General features: G+C 56.8%; 1 protein-coding gene across 4 annotated transcripts in view; it reads right to left on the reverse strand.

The window, feature by feature from the left end:
- LOC138755002 (misshapen-like kinase 1) overlaps positions 1-23548 on the reverse strand; it is a 406606-nt gene that overhangs the window by 12623 nt on the left and 370435 nt on the right. For 3 of the 4 annotated variants that reach the window (XM_069920129.1, XM_069920126.1, XM_069920128.1), the window contains 2 exons: positions 2517-2617; positions 847-996 (listed from right to left, as the gene is read on the reverse strand). In XM_069920129.1, coding sequence (XP_069776230.1) covers positions 847-996; positions 2517-2617 — 251 coding nt within the window. Of the gene's footprint in view, positions 1-846; positions 997-2516; positions 2618-3775; positions 3895-23548 lie in introns of those variants that run through there. The other variant, XR_011351978.1, reaches the window with a different exon arrangement.

Below are 23548 nucleotides of genomic sequence, written 5' to 3' on the forward strand. Positions count from 1 at the left end.
CTGCCACTCACCCATCGGAGCTCCTGATACCTCCGACAATGCAGGTATTTACCAGGGTCCCAATCTCACCCGTGGTAGGACGTGTGTTTTGATGTGCAGACTCTATATTCTCTATTTGTTTAGAGATCATTTGGACTTCTGCTACTGATATAATATTTTGGATTCTACTATGAATTCCAGCCTCTCAAAAGTGCCATCCGTTTAATAGATGACTCCAATAATCAACATTAAAAAATGGTCCACTAAATTTGACTTTTACAGGAGTATGTATGGTAGTCCAAATTTTCTCCAGCTTGCTTCCCAATTTCATTATGAAATTCTGCCATCATTTATAAATTACTGTAGTGTCCTTATTCTCCAGTAGTAAAAGATTTCTCCCCACTATTAACAAGCATCTTTATCACTGTGAACCCAGTTATATGACAATGCCAATTTCCAGATGTGAAGGAATGCAAGCTCCATCCATGCAACCTGTCCATCCTCTGCAGTTGCCCCTCAAACTGTGGCTCAATATTCTTGTGAATGTCCACACAGGTTTTGACTGCCAAAAGCAGTCTGGTCAGACCTCACACTCTTCATGTTCTCCATGTGTTGGATTGTACCATCTTGCCTATTTCCACTCCATGGATCAGAACCACAAGACCCCGATTCTTAAACAGTGCTGAGGCATGGGCTCGAGAACTGGAAGGGCCTGTTACACTCTTGTACGTCTAATTAAATTAGTCAGGTTTCTGAACTGACAGGGTGATCAGAGCGACAAGTTGAGGTGATGGAGAGGCAAAACATGTAATGAAAGGACTTGGCAGTGAGTGGCTTGAAATTCATACAGAGGTGAATGAAACTCACATGCACCGGGATGTACACATCATGGGTATTTCCAGAATCCACATCGACTGCATGAAATCCAGTGCTCGATCCATAAACAACCTTTAACCTCTGGCCCTCTTCGACAGTCAAGTCAACCAATGATGGTCTGTGAGGCAAATCTGTGAATGACTGGAAAGGAAATGCAAACCAGAGGTGTTCTTTAGCAGTTCTCAACAATTAAAGCAATTTGCATAAAAATATGCATTTAAAATTGTAAACTTAAATGTTCTCTGAAGTAACACATAAGCCTTTCCTGAAGACGGGAGTAAATATGCAGCCAGTTGAGAGCTTTGGTTGGGCTTTGCTCATAGCACCTGTTTGAATAAAGTTGTGTGAAACAGCAATGGCGTTGCCCAGGATGAAGAGCTGGTTGATGCTGCTCGGTGTTGGGGCGACTCTCTTAAAGTGTCTTCTTTGCTTAGTAAGTGTCACCCTGGTCAGAGGCTTTATCTGCAAACTTGTTGGGGGGGGGGGGGGGAGGGTTTAAAAAAAATTATTGATAATGTTATTGTTCATCTTGCGGGTGGCTCCATGGAAGGGGAGGAACCTGCAGATGCAGCATTGACTAAATGTTTTCAAAGAATATGAATGAAAATATAATAAAATGCTTTAAGGTTTATATATTCATGCAGATGAAGTTTGTTCAGTGTAAGTAAAGTGTAGTATTTTTTGTCTTTTAAATGGCTTATTCTTAATGCAGGTGTATTAGTTTGGCATTGAAAGAATAAGTCTCAAGCAATCGGAAAATCTCAAGCAAATCCCCATCGGCGCTGGATACGAGGGATTTACTGTATATTGTTGATGAGAGTGTGTGACTGAGACCATCAATAAGATACAAGGCTGGTCCATGGGTCCATGGTAAGTTGGCAGACTGGATCTAACCTTGGTTCGGTAACAGAAGGACGAGGGCACGGTGAAGGTCTCTGACCAGCGGTGTATCAAATTGGTCCATAGATGCTAGATAGCAGGGGTTTTACTGTATTTAAATGTGCTATGGTCCCCGGGGGACTGTTGAGCATGGTCTTATTCTACAGAACACTATGAGCATGGTCTTACTCTACAGAACACTATGAAACAATTGGTAGGCTAGGCAGAGAAATTGAGAGCAGAATTTAATATTGATAAGTGCAAAGTTATGCATTTAGGCAGGACTAATGAAGAAAAGGCATGCAAAATAAAAGTTATTTGTCACAAAGTACCTCTTCTACGAGCTGACTGACAGGTTATCTCTAACATTCATGCAGCTTGGGAGAGAGCCCAATGAAAAGATCTCAGCACCAAGCAAGGTGCTATAATGGGGTTCATTTAGGAGGTTGCCAGCTGCGAGAACCTCTCCCAATGGGAGGAGGGAGAAGAGAGCATGTCTGGGGTGTGAAGGGCCCTTCAGTGTGTTGGCTGCCTTTCCTAAGCAGCGGGAGATGAGCGAATTGTGCAATCAAATGCCTGCAACTTCAGGTGCAGGTCAAACGGGGAAGATGCAGGGGCTTCAACTGACATGATCAGCACTGTGCACTGGAGCTTCCATTTGGTGTTGGAGTCACCGCACAGAAACAGGCCCTTCGGCCCACCTTGCTGACGTTGACCATGCCAGTCCCGGGATCAGAATTGAGGGAATGGAAAAGCCAGGAGCACACAGAAGAGAACTTAACCTTGAACGCCATGAACTTGTGGTACGGTTTCGGCGCCCAAGCGTAAACCTCCACGGAGTTCTTCAGAGCAATAACCAAGAACTTGATCCTCTCGTATTTCACTGTGAAGAAAGCATCAAGTTCAAGTTTATTATGATCATACAAAAAGTACAACTGGACGAACAGCATTCTTCAGTCTTTGATATAAAAACGTACACATATAAACAGCACACATATTTAAAAGTGATTTATATGCAGTACATAAATAAATTAATATTGTTCAATAAATGGTAGCACCTCGGAGGGATTGTATGAGCAGTTCCTTTGGTCGTTCAGCATTTTTACTTCCCGTGGGTGACGCTCTCTGATACTCTGACGAGAGTAGATGGAAGGTGCTGTGTGTGGGTTGATAGGGGTCCTCAACAATTTTGTGAGCCCTTGTCAGAAAATGATCCCAGTAGATCACGTCGATGGGGGAAGGGAGACTCCAGTGATCCTTTTGTTCCTGTCCTCAGGAAGGGAAAACTGGAGATGTATGATCCAGTGGTCATTGGGGGATCAGAGATGGAGAGGGTGGGCAAATTTAAGTTCTTGGGAGTCACTATCCTGGATGATCTTTCCTGGACCCAACACATTAATGGCATCATGAAGAAAGCACGTCAGTGCCTCTACTTCCTCAAGAGTTTGTGGAGGTTTGGTATCACACCAGAAACCCTGGCAAATTTCTACAGAGATGCGGTGGAAAGTGTGCTGACTGACTGCTTCACAGTCTGGTGTGGGGATACCAATACCTCCTGAGCGGAAAGCCCTCCAAAAGGTAGTGGGCACAGCCCAGGACATCACAGGCAAAACCCTTCCCACCATCGAGAACATCTACAGGGAATGCTGCCATCGAAGAGCAGCAGCAATCATCAAGGATTCACACCACCCAGCATACGTTCTGTTCTCGCCGCTGCCATCAGGAAAGAGGTCTCGGTGCCACAAAATTTGCACCACCAGGTTCAAGAACAGCTGCTCCCCTCTACCATCATGACAGACTCAAACAGGGGCTCATTTCAGGACTCACACTTTTGCACTATATTGATTTTTTTTTCCTCTCTGTATTGCACAGTCGGTTTGTTTACATTTCTTTATTTGTCTACATGTGTAGTTGAGTAAGTTTTTTTTGCACTGCCAATAAGTGGTGATTCGGGGTTGTATGTGATGTCGTGTATGTACCCTGACGATAAATCTGGAATCTGAAACCTGCCGATTGACTTCCGATCTAATGCTCTACGTACACTGTACCACACTGTGAATCAGCTGAACAGGACGGTCTCGATAGAACGTTGACCGGATGGCGGCCGGTGGCCTTGCACGTCTCAGTCTTCTCAGGAAGTGCAGTTGCTGTTGTGCCTTCCTGACAAAATGAGGAGATGTTGAGTGTCCAGGATCACGTGGAAACAACAACTCCTGTCCCTCCTTCTGACTCTCACACAAAAATCACACCCAGTGACAAACAGCCTACGCGGGCAATTAAATATCTTTCAGTAAGTTCTGTTCTTAATAGATCAAGGTTCTAAACAGACTGGAAAGACTAATGTACTGGAAGGAAGAATCAGATCACAGAAATTAAACAAGAAATTTAAATGCCTTTTGGAACTTGGGCATTTGTTGGCCAATGGTGTTTTAGCCCGATGTCCTGCAGTACACAAACATGCGAGAAAAACTCAGCAGATGACACAAAGACTGGAGGTGTTCTGGACAGCGAAGGAGACTTTCAAAGCTTGCACAGGGATCTGGACCAGCTGGAAAGTGACAGGAGGAATTTAATGCAGACAAGTGTAAGGTGCTGCACTTTGGAAGGTCAAACCAAGGTAGGACGTACACGGTAAATGGCCGGGCCCTGAGTAGTGCGGTAGAACAGAGGAATCTGGGAATATAGATACACAATCCCCTGAAAGTGGTGACCCAGGTCGATCGGGATGTAAAGAGAGCTTTTGGCACATAGGTCTTCATAATTCAAAGAATTGGGATATTATGGTAAAGGTATAGAAGACAATGGTGAGGCCAAATTTGGTGTATTGTGTGGATTTTTGGCTACCTAACCACAGGAAAGATATTATTAAGTTTGAAGGAATGCAGAAAAGATTTAAAAGGACATTGCCAGGACTTAAGTAACTGAGTTACAGGGAAAAGGTAAACAAGTTAGGACATTGTTCTCTGAAGTGTAGAAGAATGAAGGGAGATTTGATGGAGGAATACAAAATTATGAGGGGTTTTATATCAGTGGTTCGCAAACTATATCATGCTGCCGCCCCTTGGCCTCCTGGCCACATACAATGACGCTGGAGGGGAGTTAATGGCGATGCAGAGCGGGGTTTGGGGATAGTGGGGAGGGCAGGGTTAGTGGTGGTGCTGAGCAGGGTGGGCGGGGTAGAGCAGCACTAATCGGGGTGTAGTGGCGGTGCAGAGTGGGGTGGGGGGGGTTAGAGGCAGCACTGAGCAGGGTAGGGTGGTTAGTGGCGGCACTGAGCGGGATGGGGGGGTGGGGTTATGGGCGGCACTGAGTGGAGAAGGGGGTGGTTAGTGGTGGCACTGAGAGGAGGGAGGGTTAGTGGCGGTGAAGAGTGAGGTAGGGTGGTTAGTGGTGGTGGTGAGCAGGAGGGAGGGTCAGAGGCAGCGCAGAGTGAGGTGGGGTGATTAGTGGTGTCACTGAGAGTGGGGAGGGTTAGTGGCAGCACTGAGTGGGGTGGGGGGTTTAGTGGCAGTGTTAGAGGAGATTAGTGGTGGCAAAGAGCGTGGTGGGGAGGTTTACTGGAAGTACTGGGGGGGATTAGTGGTGGCGCTGAGCGAGGTGGGGGGTTTAGTGGCAGCGCTATGGGGGATTAGTGGTGGTGCTGAGTGGGGTGGGGGGTTTAGTGGAAGCGCTGGGGGGATTAGTGGTGGTGTTGTGTGGGGTGGGGGGTTTAGTGGCAGTGTTGGGGGGATTAGTGGTGGTGCTGAGTGAGGTGGGGGGTTTAGTGGAAGCGCTGGGGGGATTAGTGGTGGCACTGAGCGAGGTGGGGGGGAATTAGTGGCAGCGCTGGGGGGATTAGTGGTGGCGCTGAGTGAGGTGGGGAGGTTTAGTGGCAATGTTGGGGGGGATCAGTGGTGGTGCTGGGTGGGGTGGGGGGGTTTAGTGGAAATGTTGGAGGGGATCAGTGGTGGTGCTGAGTTGGGCGGAGGGGTTGAGTGGAAGTATTGGGGGGGATTAGTGGTGGCGCTGAATGGGGAGGGGGGTTTAGCGGCAGAGCTGGGGTGGATTAGTGGTGGAGCTGAGCGAGGTGGAGGGGTTTAGTGGCAGCGCTGGGGGGATTAGTGGTGGCGCTGAGTGGGGTGGGGGTTTTAGTGGAAGTGCTGGAGAGATTAGTGGTGGTGCTGAGTGGGGTGGGGGGGGTTTAGTGGCAGTGCTGGAGGGGATTAGTGGTGGTGCTGAGTGGGGTGGGGGAGGTTTAATGGCAGCTCAGGGGGGATGAGTGGTGGTGCTGAGTGGGGTTGGGGGTTTAGTGGCAGTGCTGGGGTAATTAGTGGTGGTGCTGAGCGATGTGGGTGGGTTTTAGTTGCAGCGCTGGGGGGGATTAGTTGTGGTGCTGAGCGATGTGGGTGGGGTTTAGTTGCGGCGCTGGGGGGATTAGTGGTGGGGCTGAGCGGGTTTGGGGGGTTTAGTGGCAGCGCTGGGGGGGAGTAGTGGTGGCGCAATGGGGTGGGGGGGTTTAGTCGAAGTTCTGGGGGTATTAGTGGTGGAGCTGAGTGGGGTGGGGGCTTTAGTGGCAGCGCTGGGGTGTGTTAGAGGTGGTGCTGAGTTGGGTGGGTGTGTTTAGTGGCAGCGTTGGGCGATTAGTAGTGGTGCTGGGTGGGGTGGCTTAGTGGCAGCGCTGGGGGGCGGATTAGTAGTGTCACTGAGCGGGGTGGGGGGTTTATTGGAAGTGCTGGGGGGGATTAGTGGTGGGGATGAGTGAGGTCGGTTGGTTTAGTAGCAGCGCTGGGGGGGGTTAGTCGTGGCACTGAGCGGGGTGGAGTGTTTATTGGAAGTGCTGGGGGGATTAGTGGTGGCGCTGAGCGAGGTGGGGGGGGGTTTCGTGGCAGCACTGCGGGGATTAGTGGTGCTGCTGAGTATGGTGGGGGGTTTAGTGGCAGCACTGGGGGGGATTAGTAGTGGAGCTGAGTGTGGTGCGGAGTTTAGTGGAACTGCTGGGGGGATTAGTGGTGGGGATGAGTGAGGTCGGTTGGTTTAGTAGCAGCGCTGGGGGGGGTTAGTCGTGGCACTGAGCGGGGTGGAGTGTTTATTGGAAGTGCTGGGGGGGATTAGTGGTGGCGCTGAGCGGGGTGGGGTGGGGGGGGTCAGTGGGAGCGCTGTGGGGGTATTAGTAGTGGCGCTGAGCGGGGTGGTGGGTTGAGTGGCAGCACTGCGGGGGGATTAGTGGTGGTGCTGAGTGGGTTGGGGGGTTTAGTGGCAGCGCTGGGGGGGGATAAGTGGTGGTGCTGAGTGGGGTGGGGGTGTTTAGTGGAAGTGCTGGGGGGATTAGTTGTGGAGCTGAGTGGGATAGGTGGTTTAGTGGCAACGCTGTGGGGGATTAGTGCTGGCGCTGAGTGGGGTGGGGGATTTATTGGCAGCGCTGAGGGAGGCTAGTGGCGGCATTGAGCAGGGTGAGGCGTTTAATGGCAGCGCTGGGGGGATTAGTGGTGGCGCTGAGTGGGGTGCGAGGGTTTAGTGGAAGTGCTGGGGTGTATTAGTGGTGGCGCTGAGCGAGGTGTGTGGGTATAGTGGCAGCCCTGGGGGGGATTTGTCGTGGTGCTGAGTTGGGTGGGGGGGGTTTAGTGGAAATGTTGGGGGGGGATTAGTAGTTGCACTGAGCGAGGTGGGGGGGTTTAGTGGCAGCGCTGGAGGGGATTAGTAATGGTGCTGAGTGGGGTTGGGGGTTTCGTGGAAGTGCAGGGGGGGATTAGTGGTGGTATTGAGCGAGGTGGGGAGGTTTAGTGGAAGTGTTAGGGGGATTAGTGGTGGTGCTGAGTGGGGTGGGTGGTTTAGTGGCAACGCTGTGAAGGATTAGTGGTGGCGCTGAGTGGGGTGCGGGGTTTATTGGCAGCGCTGAGGGAGGTTACTGGTGGCATTGAGCAGGGTGAGGCGTTTAGTGGCAGCGCTGGGGGGATTAGTGGTGGCACTGAGTGGGGTGGGAGGGTTTAGTGGAAGTGCTGGGGGGGATTTGTGGTGGCACTGAGTGAGGTGTGTGGGTTTAGTGGTAGTGTTGGGGGGGGATGAGTGGTGGCGCTGAGCGAGATGGGGGGTTTAGTTGAAGCGCTGGAGGGGATTAGTAGTGGAGCTGAGTGGGGTGCGGGGTTTATTGGAAGTGCTGGGGGGGATTAGTGGTGGCGCAGAGCGAGATGGGCGAGGATAATGGCAGCGCTGCGGGGATTAGTGGTGGTGCTGAGTGGGGCGGGGGGTTTAGTGGAAGTGCAGGGGGGATTAGTGGTGGTACTGAGCGAGGTGGAGAGGTTTAGTGGAAGTGTTGGGGGGATTAGAGGTGGTGCTGAGTTGGTGGGGGGGGTTTAGTGGAAGTGTTGGGGAGTGATTAGTGGTGGTGCTGCATGGGGTAGGGGGAATTAGTGGTGGCGCTGAGTGGGGTGGGGTGTTTCGTGGCAGCGCTGGGAGGGATTAGTGGTGGCGCTAAGCAAGGTGCGGGGTTTAGTGGCTGTCCTGGGGGGATTAGTGGTGGTGCTGCATGGGGTGGGGGGATTAGTGGTGTCGCTGAGTGTGGTGGGGTGTATCGTGGTAGCGCTGGGAGGGATTAGTTTTGGCGCTGAGCGATGTGGGGGGGTTTAGTGGCAGCGCTGGGGGGATTAGTGATGGTGCTGAGTTGGGTGGTGGGGTTTAGTGGCAGCATTGGGGGATTAGTGGTGATGCTGGGTGGGGTGGGGGGGTTTAGTGGAACTGCTGGGCGGGGATTAGGAGTGGCGCTGACTGGGGTGTGGGATTTATTGGCAGCGCTGAGGGTGGTTAGTGGTGGCATTGAGCAGGGTGAGGCGTTTAGTGGCAGCGCTGGGTGGATTGGTGGTGGCGCTCAGTGGGGTGGGAGGGTTTAGTGGAAGTGCTGGGGGGGGATTAGTGGTGGCGCTGTGCGAGGTGTGTGTGTTAAGTGGCATCCCTGGGGGGGATTAGTGGTGGTGCTGAGTTGGGTGGGTGAGTTTAGTGGTAGTGTTGGGGGGGATTAGTGGTGGCGCTGTGCGAGGTGGGGGTTTAGTTGCAGCGCTGGAGGGGATTAGTAGTGGAGTTGAGTGGGGTGGTGGGTTTATTGGAAATGCTGGGGGGGATTAGTGGTGGCGCTGAGCGAGGTGGGGGGGTTTTAGTGGCAGCGCTGCGGGGATTAGTGGTGGTGCGGAGTGGGGTGGGGGGGTTTAGTGGAAGTGTTGGGGGGTGATTAGTGGTGACACTGGGCAAGGTGGGGGGTTTTAGTGGCAGCACTGGGGGGATTAGTGGTGGCGCTGAGCGAGGTAGGGGGTTTAGTGGCAGCGATGGGGGGATTAGTGGGGGTGCTGAGTGGGGTGGGGTATTTAGTGGAAGTGCTGGGGGGATTAGTGGTCGTGCAGAGTGGCGTGTGGGGGTTTAGTGGCTGTGCTGGGGGGATTAGTGGTGGTGCTGAGTTGGGTGGTGGGGTTTAGAGACTGCGTTGAGGGATTAGTGGTGGTGCTGGGTGGGGTGGGGGGTTTAGTGGAAGTGCATGGGGGATTAGTGGTGGCGATGAGTGAGGTGAGGTGGTTTAGTGGCAGCGCTGGGCAGGGATTAGTGGTGGTGCTGTGCGAGGTGGGGTGGTTTAGTGGCAGCGCTGGGGGAATTAGTCCTGGGGCTGTGCGGGGTGGGGTAGATTTAGGGGGAGCGCTGTGAGGGGTGTTAGTGGTGGCGCGGTGTGTGGTGGGGGGTTTATTGGCAGCTCTGAGGGAGGTTAGTGGCGGCATTGAGCCGGGAGGGGGGTTTAGTGGCAGCGCTGGGCGGGATTAGTGGTGTTGCTGAGATTGGGTGGGGGGGTTTAGTGGAAGTGTTGGGGGGTTTAGTGGTGGAACTGAGCGAGGTGGGGGGTTTAGTGGCAGCGCTGGGGGGAATTAGTGGTGGTGCTGAATGGGGTGGGTGGGTTTAGTGGCAGCGCTGGGGGGGATTAGTGGTGGTGCTGAGTGGGGTGGGGGGGGTTAGTGCAAGTGCTAGTGGGATTAGTGTTGGCTCTGAGTGGGGAGAGAGGGTTTAGTGCAAGTGTTGGGGAGGGATTGGTGGTGGCACTGAGCGAGGTTGGGGGGGTTTAGTTGCAGCGCTGGGGAGTATTTGTGGTGGTGCTGAGTTGGGTTGGGGGTTTAGTTGAAGTTTTGGGTGGGGATTAGAGGTGGCGCTGAGCGAGGTGGGGGGGTTTAGTGGCAGCACTGGGGGGATTAGTTGTGGCGCTGTGGGGTGGGGGTGGTTTAGTGGAAGTGCTGGGTGGATTAGTGTTGGAGCTGAGTGGGGTGGGGGCTTTAGTGGCACCGCTGGGGGTAATTAGTGGTGGTGCTGGATGGGGTGGGGGGTTTAGTGGAAGTGCTTGGCGGGGAATAGGAGTGGCGCTGAGCGGTGTGGGGGGTTTATTGGAAGTTCTGGGGGGGATTAGTGGTGGCGATGAGCGGGGTGTGGGGGTTTAGTGGGTGCTCTGTGTGGGGGGTTAGTTGTGGCGCGGTGTGTGGTGGGGGGTTTATTGGCAGCGCTAAGGGAGGTTAGTGGTGGAATTGAGCCGGGTGGGGGTGTTTAGTGACATCGCTGGGGGTGGATTAGTGCTGGTGCTGAGATTGGGTGGGGGGGGTTTAGTGGAAGTACTGGGGGGATTAGTGATGGCGCTGAGCGAGATGGGGGGGTTTAGTGGCAGCGCTGCGGAGATTAGTGGTGGTGCTGAGTATGGTGGGGGGTTTAGTGGCAGCACTGGGGGGATTAGTAGTGGAGCTGAGTGTGGTGCGGAGTTTAGTGGAACTGCTGGGGGGATTAGTGGTGGGGATGAGTGAGGTCGGTTGGTTTAGTAGCAGCGCTGGGGTGGGGTTAGTCGTGGCACTGAGCGGGGTGGAGTCTTTATTGGAAGTGCTGGGGGGATTAGTGGTGGCGCTGAGCGGGGTGGGGTGGGGGGGGTCAGTGGGAGCGCTGTGGGGGTATTAGTAGTGGCACTGAGTGGGGTGGGGTGTTTAGTGGCAGCACTGCGGGGGGGATTAGTGGTGGTGCTGAGTGGGTTGGGGGGTTTAGTGGCAGCGCTGGGGGGGGATAAGTGGTGGTGCTGAGTGGGGTGGGGGTGTTTAGTGGAAGTCCTGGGGGGAGTTGTGTTGGTGCTGAGTGGAGTGGGTGGTTTAGTGGCAACGCAGTGGGGGATTAGTGGTGGCGCTGAGTGGGGTGCGGTGTTTATTGGCAGTGCTGAGGGGGGATTAGTGGTGGCGCTGAGCGGGGTGGAGGGGGTTTAGTGGCATCGCTAGGTGGATTAGTTGTGGAGCTGAGTGGGATAGGTGGTTTAGTGGCAACGCTGTGGGGGATTAGTGCTGGCGCTGAGTGGGGTGGGGGGTTTATTGGCAGCGCTGAGGGAGGCTAGTGGCGGCATTGAGCAGGGTGAGGCGTTTAATGGCAGCGCTGGGGGGATTAGTGGTGGCGCTGAGTGGGGTGCGAGGGTTTAGTGGAAGTGCTGGGGGGTATTAGTGGTGGCGCTGAGCGAGGTGTGTGGGTATAGTGGCAGCCCTGGGGGGGATTTGTCGTGGTGCTGAGTTGGGTGGGGGGGTTTAGTGGAAATGTTGGGGGGGGATTAGTGGTTGCACTGAGCGATGTGGTGGGGTTTAGTGGCAGCGCTGGAGGGGATTAGTAATGGTGCTGAGTGGGGTTGGGGGTTTCGTGGAAGTGCAGGGGGGGATTAGTGGTGGTATTGAGCGAGGTGGGGAGGTTTAGTGGAAGTGTTAGGGGGATTAGTGGTGGTGCTGAGTGGGGTGGGTGGTTTAGTGGCAACGCTGTGAAGGATTAGTGGTGGCGCTGAGTGGGGTGCTGGGTTTATTGGCAGCGCTGAGGGAGGTTACTGGTGGCATTGAGCAGGGTGAGGCGTTTAGTGGCAGCGCTGGGGGGATTAGTGGTGGCACTGAGTGGGGTGGGAGGGTTTAGTGGAAGTGCTGGGGGGGATTTGTGGTGGCACTGAGTGAGGTGTGTGGGTTTAGTGGTAGTGTTGGGGGGGGGATGAGTGGTGGCGCTGAGCGAGGTGGGGGGTTTAGTTGTAGCGCTGGAGGGGATTAGTAGTGGAGCTGAGTGGGGTGCGGAGTTTATTGGAAGTGCTGGGGGGGATTAGTGGTGGCGCTGAGCGAGGTGGGCGAGGATAGTGGCAGCGCTGCGGGGATTAGTGGTGGTGCTGAGTGGGGTGGGGGGTTTAGTGGAAGTGCAGGGGGGATTAGTGGTGGTACTGAGCGAGGTGGGGAGGTTTAGTGGAAGTGTTGGGGGGATTAGAGGTGATGCTGAGTTGGTTGGGGGGGGTTTAGTGGAAGTGTTGGGGAGTGATTAGTGGTGGTGCTGCATGGGGTAGGGGGAATTAGTGGTGGCGCTGAATGGGTTGGGGTGTTACGTGGCAGCGCTGGAAGGGATTAGTGGTGGTGCTGAGTGGGGTTGGGGGTTTAGTGGCAGTGCTGGGGGTGGGAATTAGTGCTGGTGCTGAGTGGGGTGGGGGGGTTTAGTGGAAGTGCTGGGGGGGATTAGTGGTGGTGCTGAGTGGGGTGGGTGGTTTAGTGGCAAAGCTGTGGGGGATTAGTGGTGGCGCTGACTGGGGTGCGGGATTTATTGGCAGCGCTGATGGTGGTTAGTGGCGGCATTGAGCAGGGTGAGGCGTTTAGTGGCAGCGCTGGGTGGATTGGTGGTGGCGCTGAGTGGGGTGGGAGGGTTTAGTGGAAGTGCTGGGGGGGGATTAGTGGTGGCGCTGTGCGAGGTGTGTGTGTTAAGTGGCATCCCTGGGGGGGGATTAGTGGTGGTGCTGAGTTGAGTGGGTGGGTTTAGTGGTAGTGTTGGGGGGGATTAGTGGTGGCGCTGTGCGAGGTGGGGGTTTAGTTGCAGCGCTGGAGGGGATTAGTAGTGGAGTTGAGTGGGGTGGTGGGTTTATTGGAAATGCTGGGGGGGATTAGTGGTGGCGCTGAGCGAGGTGGGGGGGTTTTAGTGGCAGCGCTGCGGGGATTAGTGGTGGTGCTGAGTGGTGTGGGGGGGTTTAGTGGAAGTGTTGGGGGGTGATTAGTGGTGACACTGGGCGAGGTGGGGGGTTTTAGTGGCAGCACTGGGGGGATTAGTGGTGGCGCTGAGCGAGGTAGGGGGTTTAGTGGCAGCGATGAGGGGATTAGTGGTGGTGCTGAGTGGGGTGGGGTATTTAGTGGAAGTGCTGGGGGGATTAGTGGTCGTGCAGAGTGGGGTGTGGGGGTTTAGTGGCTGTGCTGGGGGGGATTAGTGGTGGTGCTGCATGGGGTGGGGGGATTAGTGGTGATGCTGAGTTGGGTGGTGGGGTTTAGAGACTGCGTTGAGGGATTAGTGGTGGTGCTGGGTGGGGTGGGGGGTTTAGTGGAAGTGCATGGGGGATTAGTGGTGGCGATGAGTGAGGTGAGGTGGTTTAGTGGCAGCGCTGGGCAGGGATTAGTCATGGCGCTGAGCGTGGTGGGGGGGGTTTAGTGGCAGCATTGGGAGGGATTAGTGGTGGTGCTGAGTGAGGTGGGGTGGTTTAGTGGCAGCGCTGGGGGACTTAGTCCTGGGGCTGTGCGGGGTGGGGTAGATTTAGTGGGAGCGCTGTGAGGGGTGTTAGTGGTGGCGCGGTGTGTGGTGGGGGGGTTTATTGGCAGCTCTGAGGGAGGTTAGTGGCGGCATTGAGCCGGGAGGGGGGTTTAGTGGCAGCGCTGGGGGGGATTAGTGGTGGTGCTGAGTGGGGTGGGGGGGTTTAGTGCAAGTGCTAGGGGGATTAGTGGTGGCTCTGAGTGGGGAGAGAGGGTTTAGTGCAAGTGTTGGGGAGGGATTGGTGGTGGCACTGAGCGAGGTTGGGGGGGTTTAGTTGCAGCGCTGGGGAGTATTTGTGGTGGTGCTCAGTTGGGTTGGGGGTTTAGTGGAAGTTTTGGGTGGGGATTAGAGGTGGCGCTGAGCGAGGTGGGGGGTATAGTGGCAGCGCTGGGGGGATTAGTATTAGAGCTGAGTGGGGTTTGGGGTTTAGTGGAAGTGCTGGGGGGATTAGTGGTGGTTCTGAGATGGGTGGGGGGGTTTAGTGGAAGTGTTTGGGCATGATTAGTGGTGGCACTGGGGGAGGTGGGGGTGTTTAGTGGCATCGCTGGGGGAATTAGTGGTGGTGCTGAGTGGGGTGGGGTTTTAGTAGCAGTGCTGGGTGGGATTAGTGGTGGAGCTGAGTGGGGTGGGGGGGTTTTAGTGCAAGTGCTGGGGGGATTAGTGGTCGTGCTGAGTGGGGTGGGGTGCTTTGTGGCAGCGCAGGGAGGGATTAGTGGTGGCACTGAGCGAGTTGGAGGTGTTTAGTGGCTGTCCTGGGGGGGATTAGTGGTGGTGCTGCGTGCGGTGGGGGGATTAGTGGTGGTGCTGAGTGGGGTGGGGTGTTTCATGGCAGCGCTGGGAGCGATTAGTGGTGGCGCTGAGCGAGGAGGGGGGGTTTAGTGGCAGCGCTGGGGGGATTAGTTGTGGCGCTGTGGGGTGGGGGTGGTTTAGTGGAAGTGCTGGGTGGATTAGTGTTGGAGCTGAGTGGGGTGGGGGCATTAGTGGCACCGCTGGGGGTAATTAATGGTGGTGCTGGATGGGGTGGGGGGTTTAGTGGAAGTGCTTGGCGGGGAATAGGAGTGGCGCTGAGCGGTGTGGGGGGTTTATTGGAAGTTCTGGGGGGGATTAGTGGTGGCGCTGAGCGGGGTGTGGGGGATTAGTGGGAGCTCTGTGTGGGGGGTTAGTTGTGGCGCTGAGCGAGGTGGGGGGGTTTAGTGGCAGCGCTGCGGAGATTAGTGGTGGTGCTGAGTGGGGTGCGGGGTTTATTGGAACTGCTGGGGGGATTAGTGGTGGGGATGAGTGAGGTCGGTTGGTTTAGTAGCAGCGCTGGGGGGGGTTAGTCGTGGCACTGAGCGGGGTGGAGTGTTTATTGGAAGTGCTGGGGGGGATTAGTGGTGGCGCTGAGCGGGGTGGGGTGGGGGGGGTCAGTGGGAGCGCTGTGGGGGTATTAGTAGTGGCACTGAGCGGGGTGGGGGGTTTAGTGGCAGCGCTGGGGGGGGATAAGTGGTGGTGTTGAGTGGGGTGGGGGGGTTTAGTGGAAGTGCTGGGGGGAGTTGTGTTGGTGCTGAGTGGAGTTGGTGGTTTAGTGGCAACGCTGTGGGGGATTAGTGCTGGCGCTGAGTGGGGTGGGGGGTTTATTGGCAGCGCTGAGGGGGGATTAGTGGTGGCGCTGAGTGGGGTGCGAGGGTTTAGTGGAAGTGCTGGGGGGTATTAGTGGTGGCGCTGAGCGAGGTGTGTGGGTATAGTGGCAGCCCTGGGGGGGATTTGTCGTGGTGCTGAGTTGGGTGGGGGGGTTTAGTGGAAATGTTGGGGGGGGATTAGTGGTTGCACTGAGCGAGGTGGGGGGGTTTAGTGGCAGCGCTGGAGGGGATTAGTAATGGTGCTGAGTGGGGTTGGGGGTTTCGTGGAAGTGCAGGGGGGGATTAGGGGTGGTATTGAGCGAGGTGGGGAGGTTTAGTGGAAGTGTTAGGGGGATTAGTGGTGGTGCTGAGTGGGGTGGGTGGTTTAGTGGCAACACTGTGAAGGATTAGTGGTGGCGCTGAGTGGGGTGCGGGGTTTATTGGCAGCGCTGAGGGAGGCTACTGGTGGCATTGAGCAGGGTGAGGCGTTTAGTGGCAGCGCTGGGGGGATTAGTGGTGGCACTGAGTGGGGTGGGAGGGTTTAGTGGAAGGGCTGGGGGGGGATTTGTGGTGGCACTGAGTGAGGTGTGTGGGTTTAGTGGTAGTGTTGGGGGGGAATGAGTGGTGGCGCTGAGCAAGGTGGGGGGTTTAGTTGTAGCGCTGGAGGGGATTAGTAGTGGAGCTGAGTGGGGTGCGGGGTTTATTGGAAGTGTTGGGGGGGATTAGTGGTGGCGCTGAGCGAGGTGGGCGAGGATAGTGGCAGCGCTGCGGGGATTAGTGGTGGTGCTGAGTGGGGTGAGGGGTTTAGTGGAAGTGCAGGGGGGATTAGTGGTGGTAGTGAGCGAGGTGGGGAGGTTTAGTGGAAGTGTTGGGGGGATTAGAGGTGGTGCTGAGTTGGTTGGGGGGGTTTAGTGGAAGTGTTGGGGAGTGATTAGTGGTGGTGCTGCATGAGGTAGGGGGAATTAGTGGTGGCGCTGAATGGGGTGGGGTGTTTCGTGGCAGCGCTGGGAGGGATTAGTGGTGGCGCTAAGCGAGGTGCGGGGTTTAGTGGCTGTCCTGGGGGGATTAGTGGTGGTGCTGCGTGGGGTGGGGGGATTAGTGGTGTCGCTGAGTGTGGTGGGGTGTATTGTGGTAGCGCTGGGAGGGATTAGTGTTGGCGCTGAGCGATGTGAGGGGGTTTAGTGGCAGCGCTGGGGGGATTAGTGATGGTGCTGGGTGGGGTGGGGGGTTTAGTGGAACTGCTGGGCGGGGATTAGGAGTGGCGCTGAGCGGTGTGGGGGGTTTATTGGAAGTGTTGTGGGGGGATTAATGGTGGCGCTGAGCGGGGTGGGGGGGTTTAGTGGGAGCGCTGTGGGGTGGTTAGTGGTGGCATTGAGCCGGGTGGGGCGGTTTAGAGGAAGCACTGGGGAGGATTAGTGCTCGTGCTGAGATTGGGTGGGGGGGTTTAGTGGAAGTGCTGGGGGGATTAGTGATGGCGCTGAGCGAGGTGGGGGGGTTTAGTGGCAGCACTGCGGAGATTAGTGGTGGTGCTGAGTGGGGTTGGGGGTTTAGTGGCAGTGCTGGGGGTGGGAATTAGTGCTGGTGCTGAGTGGGGTGGGGGGGTTTAGTGGAAGTGCTGGGGGGGATTAGTGGTGGTGCTGAGTGGGGTGGGTGGTTTAGTGGCAAAGCTGTGGGGGATTAGTGGTGGCGCTGACTGGGGTGCGGGATTTATTTGCAGCGCTGAGGGTGGTTAGTGGCGGCATTGAGCAGGGTGAGGCGTTTAGTGGCAGCGCTGGGTGGATTGGTGGTGGCGCTGAGTGGGGTGGGAGGGTTTAGTGGAAGTGCTGGGGGGGGGATTAGTGGTGGCGCTGTGCGAGGTGTGTGTGTTAAGTGGCAGCCCTGGGGGGATTAGTGGTGGTGCTGAGTTGGGTGGGTGGGTTTAGTGGTAGTGTTGGGGGGGATTAGTGGTGGCGCTGTGCGAGGTGGGGGTTTAGTTGCAGCGCTGGAGGGGATTAGTAGTGGAGTTGAGTGGGGTGGTGGGTTTATTGGAAATGCTGGGGGGGATTAGTGGTGGCGATCAGCGAGGTGGGGGGGTTTTAGTGGCTGCGCTGCGGGGATTAGTGGTGGTACTGAGTGGGGTGGGGGGGTTTAGTGGAAGTGTTGGGGGGTGATTAGTGGTGACACAGGGAGAGGTGGGGGGTTTTAGTGGCAGCACTGGGGGGATTAGTGGTGGCGCTGAGTGAGGTAGGGGGTTTAGTGGCAGCGATGGGGGGATTAGTGGTGGTGCTGAGTGGGGTGGGGTATTTAGTGGAAGTGCTGGGGGGATTAGTGGTCGTGCAGAGTGGGGTGTGGGGGTTTAGTGGCTGTGCTGGGGGGGATTAGTGGTGGTGCTGCATGGGGTGGGTGGATTAGTGGTGATGCTGAGTTGGGTGGTGGGGTTTAGAGACTGCGTTGAGGGATTAGTGGTGGTGCTGGGTGGGGTGGGGGGTTTAGTGGAAGTGCAGGGGGGATTAGTGGTAGCGATGAGTGAGGTGAGGTGGTTTAGTGGCAGCACTGGGCAGGGATTAGTCATGGCGCTGAGCGTGGTGGGGGGGTTTAGTGGCAGCACTGGGAGGGATTAGTGGTGGTGCTGAGCGAGGTGGGGTGGTTTAGTGGCAGCGCTGGGGGAATTAGTCCTGGGGCTGTGTGGGGTGGGGTAGATTTAGTGGGAGCGCTGTGAGGGGTGTTAGTGGTGGCGCGGTGTGTGGTGGGGGGTTTATTGGCAGCTCTGAGGGGGGTTTAGTGGCAGCGCTGGGCGGGATTAGTGGTGTTGCTGAGATTGGGTGGGGGGGTTTAGTGGAAATGTTGGGGGGATTAGTGGTGGAACTGAGCGAGGTGGGGGGTTTAGTGGCAGCACTGCGGGGATTAGTGGTGGTGCTGAGTGGGGTGGAGGGGTTTAGTGGCAGCGCTGGGGGGGAATTAGTGGTGGTGCTGAATGGGGTGGGGGGGTTTAGTGCAAGTGCTAGGGGGATTAGTGGCGGCTCTGAGTGGGGAGAGAGGGTTTAGTGCAAGTGTTGGGGGGGGGATATGTGGTGGCACTGAGTGAGGTGGGGTGGTTTAGTGGCAGCAGTGCGGGGATTAGTGGTACTGCTGAGTATGTTGGGGGGTTTAGTGGCAGTGTTGGGGTGGGGATTAGTGGTGGTGCTGAATGGGGTGGGGGGGTTTAGTGGCAGCGCTGGGGGGGATTAGTGGTGGTGCTGAGTGGGGTGGGGGGGTTTAGTGCAAGTGCTAGGGGGATTAGTGGTGGCTCTGAGCAGGGAGAGAGGGTTTAGTGCAAGTGTTGGGGAGGGATTGGTGGTGGCACTGAGCGAGGTTGGGGGGTTTAGTTGCAGCGCTGGGGAGTATTTGTGGTGGTGCTGAGTTGGGTTGGGGGTTTAGTGGAAGTTTTGGGTGGGGATTAGAGGTGGCGCTGAGCGAGGTGGGGGGTATAGCGGCAGCACTGGGGGGATTAGTATTAGAGCTGAGTGGGGTTTGGGGTTTAGTGGAAGTGCTGGGGGGATTAGTGTTGGAGCTGAGTGGGGTGGGGGCTTTAGTGGCACCGCTGGGGGTAATTAGTGGTGGTGCTGGATGGGGTGGGGGGATTAGTGGAAGTGCTTGGCGGGGAATAGGAGTGGCGCTGAGCGGTGTGGGGGGTTTATTGGAAAATTCTGGGGGGGATTAGTGGTGGCGCTGAGCGGGGTGTGGGGGTTTAGTGGGAGCTCTGTGGGGGGGGGTTAGTTGTGGCGCGGTGTGTGGTGGGGGTTTTTTTGGCAGCGCTAAGGGAGGTTAGTGGTGGAATTGAGCCGGGTGGGGGGGTTTAGTGACAGCGCTGGGGGGATTAGTGCTGGTGCTGAGATTGGGTGGGGAGGGGGTTTAGTGGAAGTACTGGGGGGATTAGTGATGGCGCTGAGCGAGGTGGGGGGGTTTAGTGGCAGCGCTGGGGGGGTTAAGTGGTGGTGCTGAGTGGGGTTGGGGGGTTTAGTGGTAGTGCTGGGTGGGGGATTTGTGGTGGTGCTGTGTGAGGTGTGTGGGTTAAGTGGCAGCCCTGGGGGGGATTAGTGGTGGAGCTGAGTTGGGTGGGTGGGTTTAGTGGTAGTGTTGGGAGGGATTAGTGGTGGCGATGAGCGAGGTGGGGTTTTAGTGCCAGCGCTGGAGGGGATTAGTAGTGGAGTTGTGTGGGGTGGTCGGTTTATTGGAAGTGCTGGGGGGGATTTGTGGAGCCGCTGAGCGAGGTGGGGGGGGTTTAGTGGCAGCGCTGGGGGTATTAGTGGTGGTGCGGAGTGGGGTGGGGGGTTTAGTGGAAGTTTTGGGTGGGGATTAGAGGTGGCGCTGAGCGAGGTGGGGGGTATAGTGGCAGCGCTGGGGGGATTAGTATTAGAGCTGAGTGGGGTTTGGGGTATAGTGGAAGTGCTGGGGGGATTAGTGGTGGTTCTGAGATGGGTGGGGGGGTTTAGTGGAAGTGTTTGGGCATGATTAGTGGTGGCACTGGGGGAGGTGGGGGTGTTTAGTGGCATCGCTGGGGGAATTAGTGGTGGTGCTGAGTGGGGTGGGGTTTTAGTAGCAGTGCTGGGTGGGATTAATGTTGGAGCTGAGTGGGGTGGGGGGGTTTTAGTGCAAGTGCTGGGGGGATTAGTGGTCGTGCTGAGTGGGGTGGGGTGTTTTGTGGCAGCGCAGGGAGGGATTAGTGGTGGCACTGGGCGAGTTGGAGGTGTTTAGTGGCTGTCCTGGGGGGGATTAGTGGTGGTGCTGCGTGCGGTGGGGGGATTACTGGTGGTGCTGAGTGGGGTGGGGTGTTTCATGGCAGCGCTGGGAGCGATTAGTGGTGGCGCTGAGCGAGGAGGGGGGGTTTAGTGGCAGCGCTGGGGGGATTAGTTGTGGCGCTGTGGGGTGGGGGGGGTTTAGTGGAAGTGCTGGGTGGATTAGTGTTGGAGCTGAGTGGGGTGGGGGCTTTAGTGGCACCGCTGGGGGTAATTAGTGGTGGTGCTGGATGGGGTGGGGGGATTAGTGGAAGTGCTTGGCGGGGAATAGGAGTGGCGCTGAGCGGTGTGGGGGGTTTATTGGAAAATTCTGGGGGGGATTAGTGGTGGCGCTGAGCGGGGTGTGGGGGTTTAGTGGGAGCTCTGTGGGGGGGGTTAGTTGTGGCGCGGTGTGTGGTGGGAGGTTTATTGGCAGCGCTAAGGGAGGTTAGTGGTGGCATTGAGCCGGGTGGGGGGGGGGGTTTAGTGGCAGCGCTGGGGGGGATTAGTGGTGGTGCTGGGTGGGGTGGGGGGTTTATTGGAAGTGCTAGGGGGGATTAGTGGTGGCGCTGAGCGAGGTGGGGGAGTTTCGTGGCAGCACTGCGGAGATTAGTGGTGCTGCTGAGTATGGTGGGGGGTTTAGTGGCATCGCTGGGGGGATTAGTGGTGGTGCTGAGTGGGGTGGGGTTTTAGTAGCAGCGCTGGGGGGGATTAGTGGTCGTGCTGAGTGGGGTGGGGTGTTTCCTGGCAGCGCTGGGAGGGATTAGTGGTGGCGCTGAGCGAGCTGGAGGAGTTTAGTGGCTGTCCTGGGGGGGTTAAGTGGTGGTGCTGAGTGGGGTTGGGGGTTTTAGTGGCAGTGCTGGGTGGGGGATTTGTGGTGGTGCTGTGTGAGGTGTGTGGGTTAAGTGGCAGCCCTGGGGGGGATTAGTGGTGGAGCTGAGCGAGGTGGGGTTTTAGTGGCAGCGCTGGAGGGGATTAGTAGTGGAGTTGTGTGGGGTGGTCGGTTTATTGGAAGTGCTGGGGGGGATTAGTGGAGCCGCTGAGAGAGGTGGGGGGGGGTTTAGTGGCAGCGCTGGGGGGTTAGTGGTGGGGTTGAGCAGGGTGGGGGGTTTAGTGGCAGTGCTGGGGGGAGCAGTGGTGGCGCTGTGGGGTGGGGTGGTTTAGTGGAAGTGCTGAGGGGATTAGTGGTGGATCTGAGTGGGGTGGGGGCTTGAGTGGCAGCACTGGGGTGTATTAGAGGTGGTGCTGAGTTGGGTGGGGGGGTTTAGTGGCAGCGTTGGGGGATTAGTGGTGGTGCTGAGTGGGGTTGGGGGTTTCGTGGAAGTGCAGGGGGGATTAGTGGTGGTATTGAGCGAGGTGGGGAGGTTTAGTGGAAGTGTTAGGGGATTAGAGTTGGTGCTGAGTGGGGTGGGTGGTTTAGTGGCAACGCTGTGAAGGATTTGTGGTGGCGCTGAGTGGGGTGCGGGGTTTATTGGCAGCACTGAGGGAGGTTATTGGTGGCATTGAGCAGGGAGAGGCGTTTAGTGGCAGCGCTGGGGGGATTAGTGGTGGCACTGAGTGGGGTGGGGGGATTAGTGGTGTCGCTGATTGTGGTGGGGTGTATCGTGGTAGCGCTGGGAGGGATTAGTGTTGGCGCTGAGCGATGTGGGGGGGTTTCGTGGCAGCGCTGGAGGGATTAGTGATGGTGCTGAGTTGGGTGGGGGGGGTTTAGTGGCAGCGTTGGGGGATTAGTGGTGGTGCTGGGTGGGGTGGGGGGTTTAGTGGAACTGCTGGGCGGGGATTAGGAGTGGCGCTGAGCGGTGTGGGGGGTTTATTGGAAGTGTTGGGGGGGATTAGTGGTGGCGCTGAGCGGGGTGGGGGGTTTAGTGGGAGCGCTGTGGGGGGTTTAGTGGTGGCATTGAGCCGGGTGGGGGGGTTTAGAGGCAGCACTGGAGAGGATTAGTGCTCGTGCTGAGATTGGGTGGGGGGGTTTAGTGGAAGTGCTGGGGGGATTAGTGGTGGAACTGAGCGAGGTGGGGGGTTTAGTGGCAGCACTGTGGGGATTAGTGGTGGTGCTGAGTGGGGTGGAGGGGTTTAGTGGCAGCACTGGGGGGGAATTAGTGGTGGTGCTGAATGGGGTGGGGGGGTTTAGTGCAAGTGCTAGGGGGATTAGTGGTGGCTTTGAGTGGGGTGGGAGGGTTTAGTGCAAGTGTTGGGGGGGGATTAGTGGTGGCACTGAGTGAGGTGGGGGGGTTTAGTGGCAGCTGTGCGGGGATTAGTGGTACTGCTGAGTATGGTGGGGGGTTTAGTGGCAGTGCTGGGTGGGGATTAGTGGTGGTGCTGAATGGGGTGGGGGGGTTTAGTGGCAGCACTGGGGGGGATTAGTGGTGGTGCTGAGTGGAGTGCAAGTGCTAGGGGGATTAGTGGTGGCTCTGAGTGGGGAGAGAGGGTTTAGTGCAAGTGTTGGGGAGGGATTGGTGGTGGCACTGAGCGAGGTTGGGGGGGTTTAGTTGCAGCGCTGGGGAGTATTTGTGGTGGTGCTGAGTTGGGTTGGGGGTTTAGTGGAAGTTTTGGGTGGGGATTAGAGGTGGCGCTGAGCGAGGTTGGGGGTATAGTGGCAGCGCTGGGGGGATTAGTATTAGAGCTGAGTGGGGTTTGGGGTTTAGTGGAAGTGCTGGGGGGATTAGTGGTGGTTCTGAGATGGGTGGGGGGGTTTAGTGGAAGTGTTTGGGCATGATTAGTGGTGGCACTGGGGGAGGTGGGGGTGTTTAGTGGCATCGCTGGGGGAATTAGTGGTGGTGCTGAGTGGGGTGGGGTTTTAGTAGCAGTGCTGGGTGGGATTAGTGGTGGAGCTGAGTGGGGTGGGGGGGTTTTAGTGCAAGTGCTGGGGGGATTAGTGGTCGTGCTGAGTGGGGTGGGGTGCTTTGTGGCAGCGCAGGGAGGGATTAGTGGTGGCACTGAGCGAGTTGGAGGTGTTTAGTGGCTGTCCAGGGGGGGATTAGTGGTGGCTCTGAGTGGGGAGAGAGGGTTTAGGGCAAGTGTTGGGGAGGGATTGGTGGTGGCACTGAGCGAGGTTTGGGGGGTTTAGTTGCAGCGCTGGGGAGTATTTGTGGTGGTGCTGAGTTGGGTTGGGGGTTTAGTGGAAGTTTTGGGTGGGGATTAGAGGTGGCGCTGAGCGAGGTGGGGGGTATAGTGGCAGCGCTGGGGGGGATTAGTATTAGAGCTGAGTGGGGTTTGGGGTTTAGTGGAAGTGCTGGGGTGATTAGTGGTGGCGCTGAGTGAGGTGGGGGGGTTTAGTGGTAGCGCTGGGGGGATTAGTGGAGGCGCTGTGGGGTGGGGGGGTTTAGTGGAAGTGCTGGGTGGATTGGTGTTGGAGCTGAGTGGGGTGGGGGCTTTAGTGGCACCGCTGGGGGTAATTAGTGGTGGTGCTGGGTGGGGTGGGGGGTTTATTGGAAGTGCTAGGGGGGATTAGTGGTGGCGCTGAGCGAGGTGGGGGAGTTTCGTGGCAGCACTGCGGAGATTAGTGGTGCTGCTGAGTATGGTGGGGGGTTTAGTGGCATCGCTGGGGGCATTAGTGGTGGTGCTGAGTGGGGTGGGATTTTAGTAGCAGCGCTGGGGGGGATTAGTGGTCGTGCTGAGTGGGGTGGGGTGTTTCCTGGCAGCGCTGGGAGGGATTAGTGGTGGCGCTGAGCGAGTTGGAGGAGTTTAGTGGCTGTCCTGGGGGGGATTAGTGGTGGTGCTGCGTGGGGTGGGGGGATTAGTGGTGACGCTGAGTGGGGTGGGGTGTTTCGTGGCAGCGCTGGGAGGGATTAGTGGTGGCGCTCAGCGAGGTGCGGGGGTTTAGTGGCAGCGCTGGGGGTTTAGTGGTGGCGCTGTGGGGTGGGGGGGGTTTAGTGGAAGTTCTGGGTGGATTAGTGTTGGAGCTGAGTGGGGTGGGGGCTTTAGTGGCAGCGCTGG

This window comes from Narcine bancroftii, chromosome 2 (genome assembly GCF_036971445.1).
Source record: "Narcine bancroftii isolate sNarBan1 chromosome 2, sNarBan1.hap1, whole genome shotgun sequence".
Classification (NCBI taxonomy): domain Eukaryota; kingdom Metazoa; phylum Chordata; class Chondrichthyes; order Torpediniformes; family Narcinidae; genus Narcine; species Narcine bancroftii.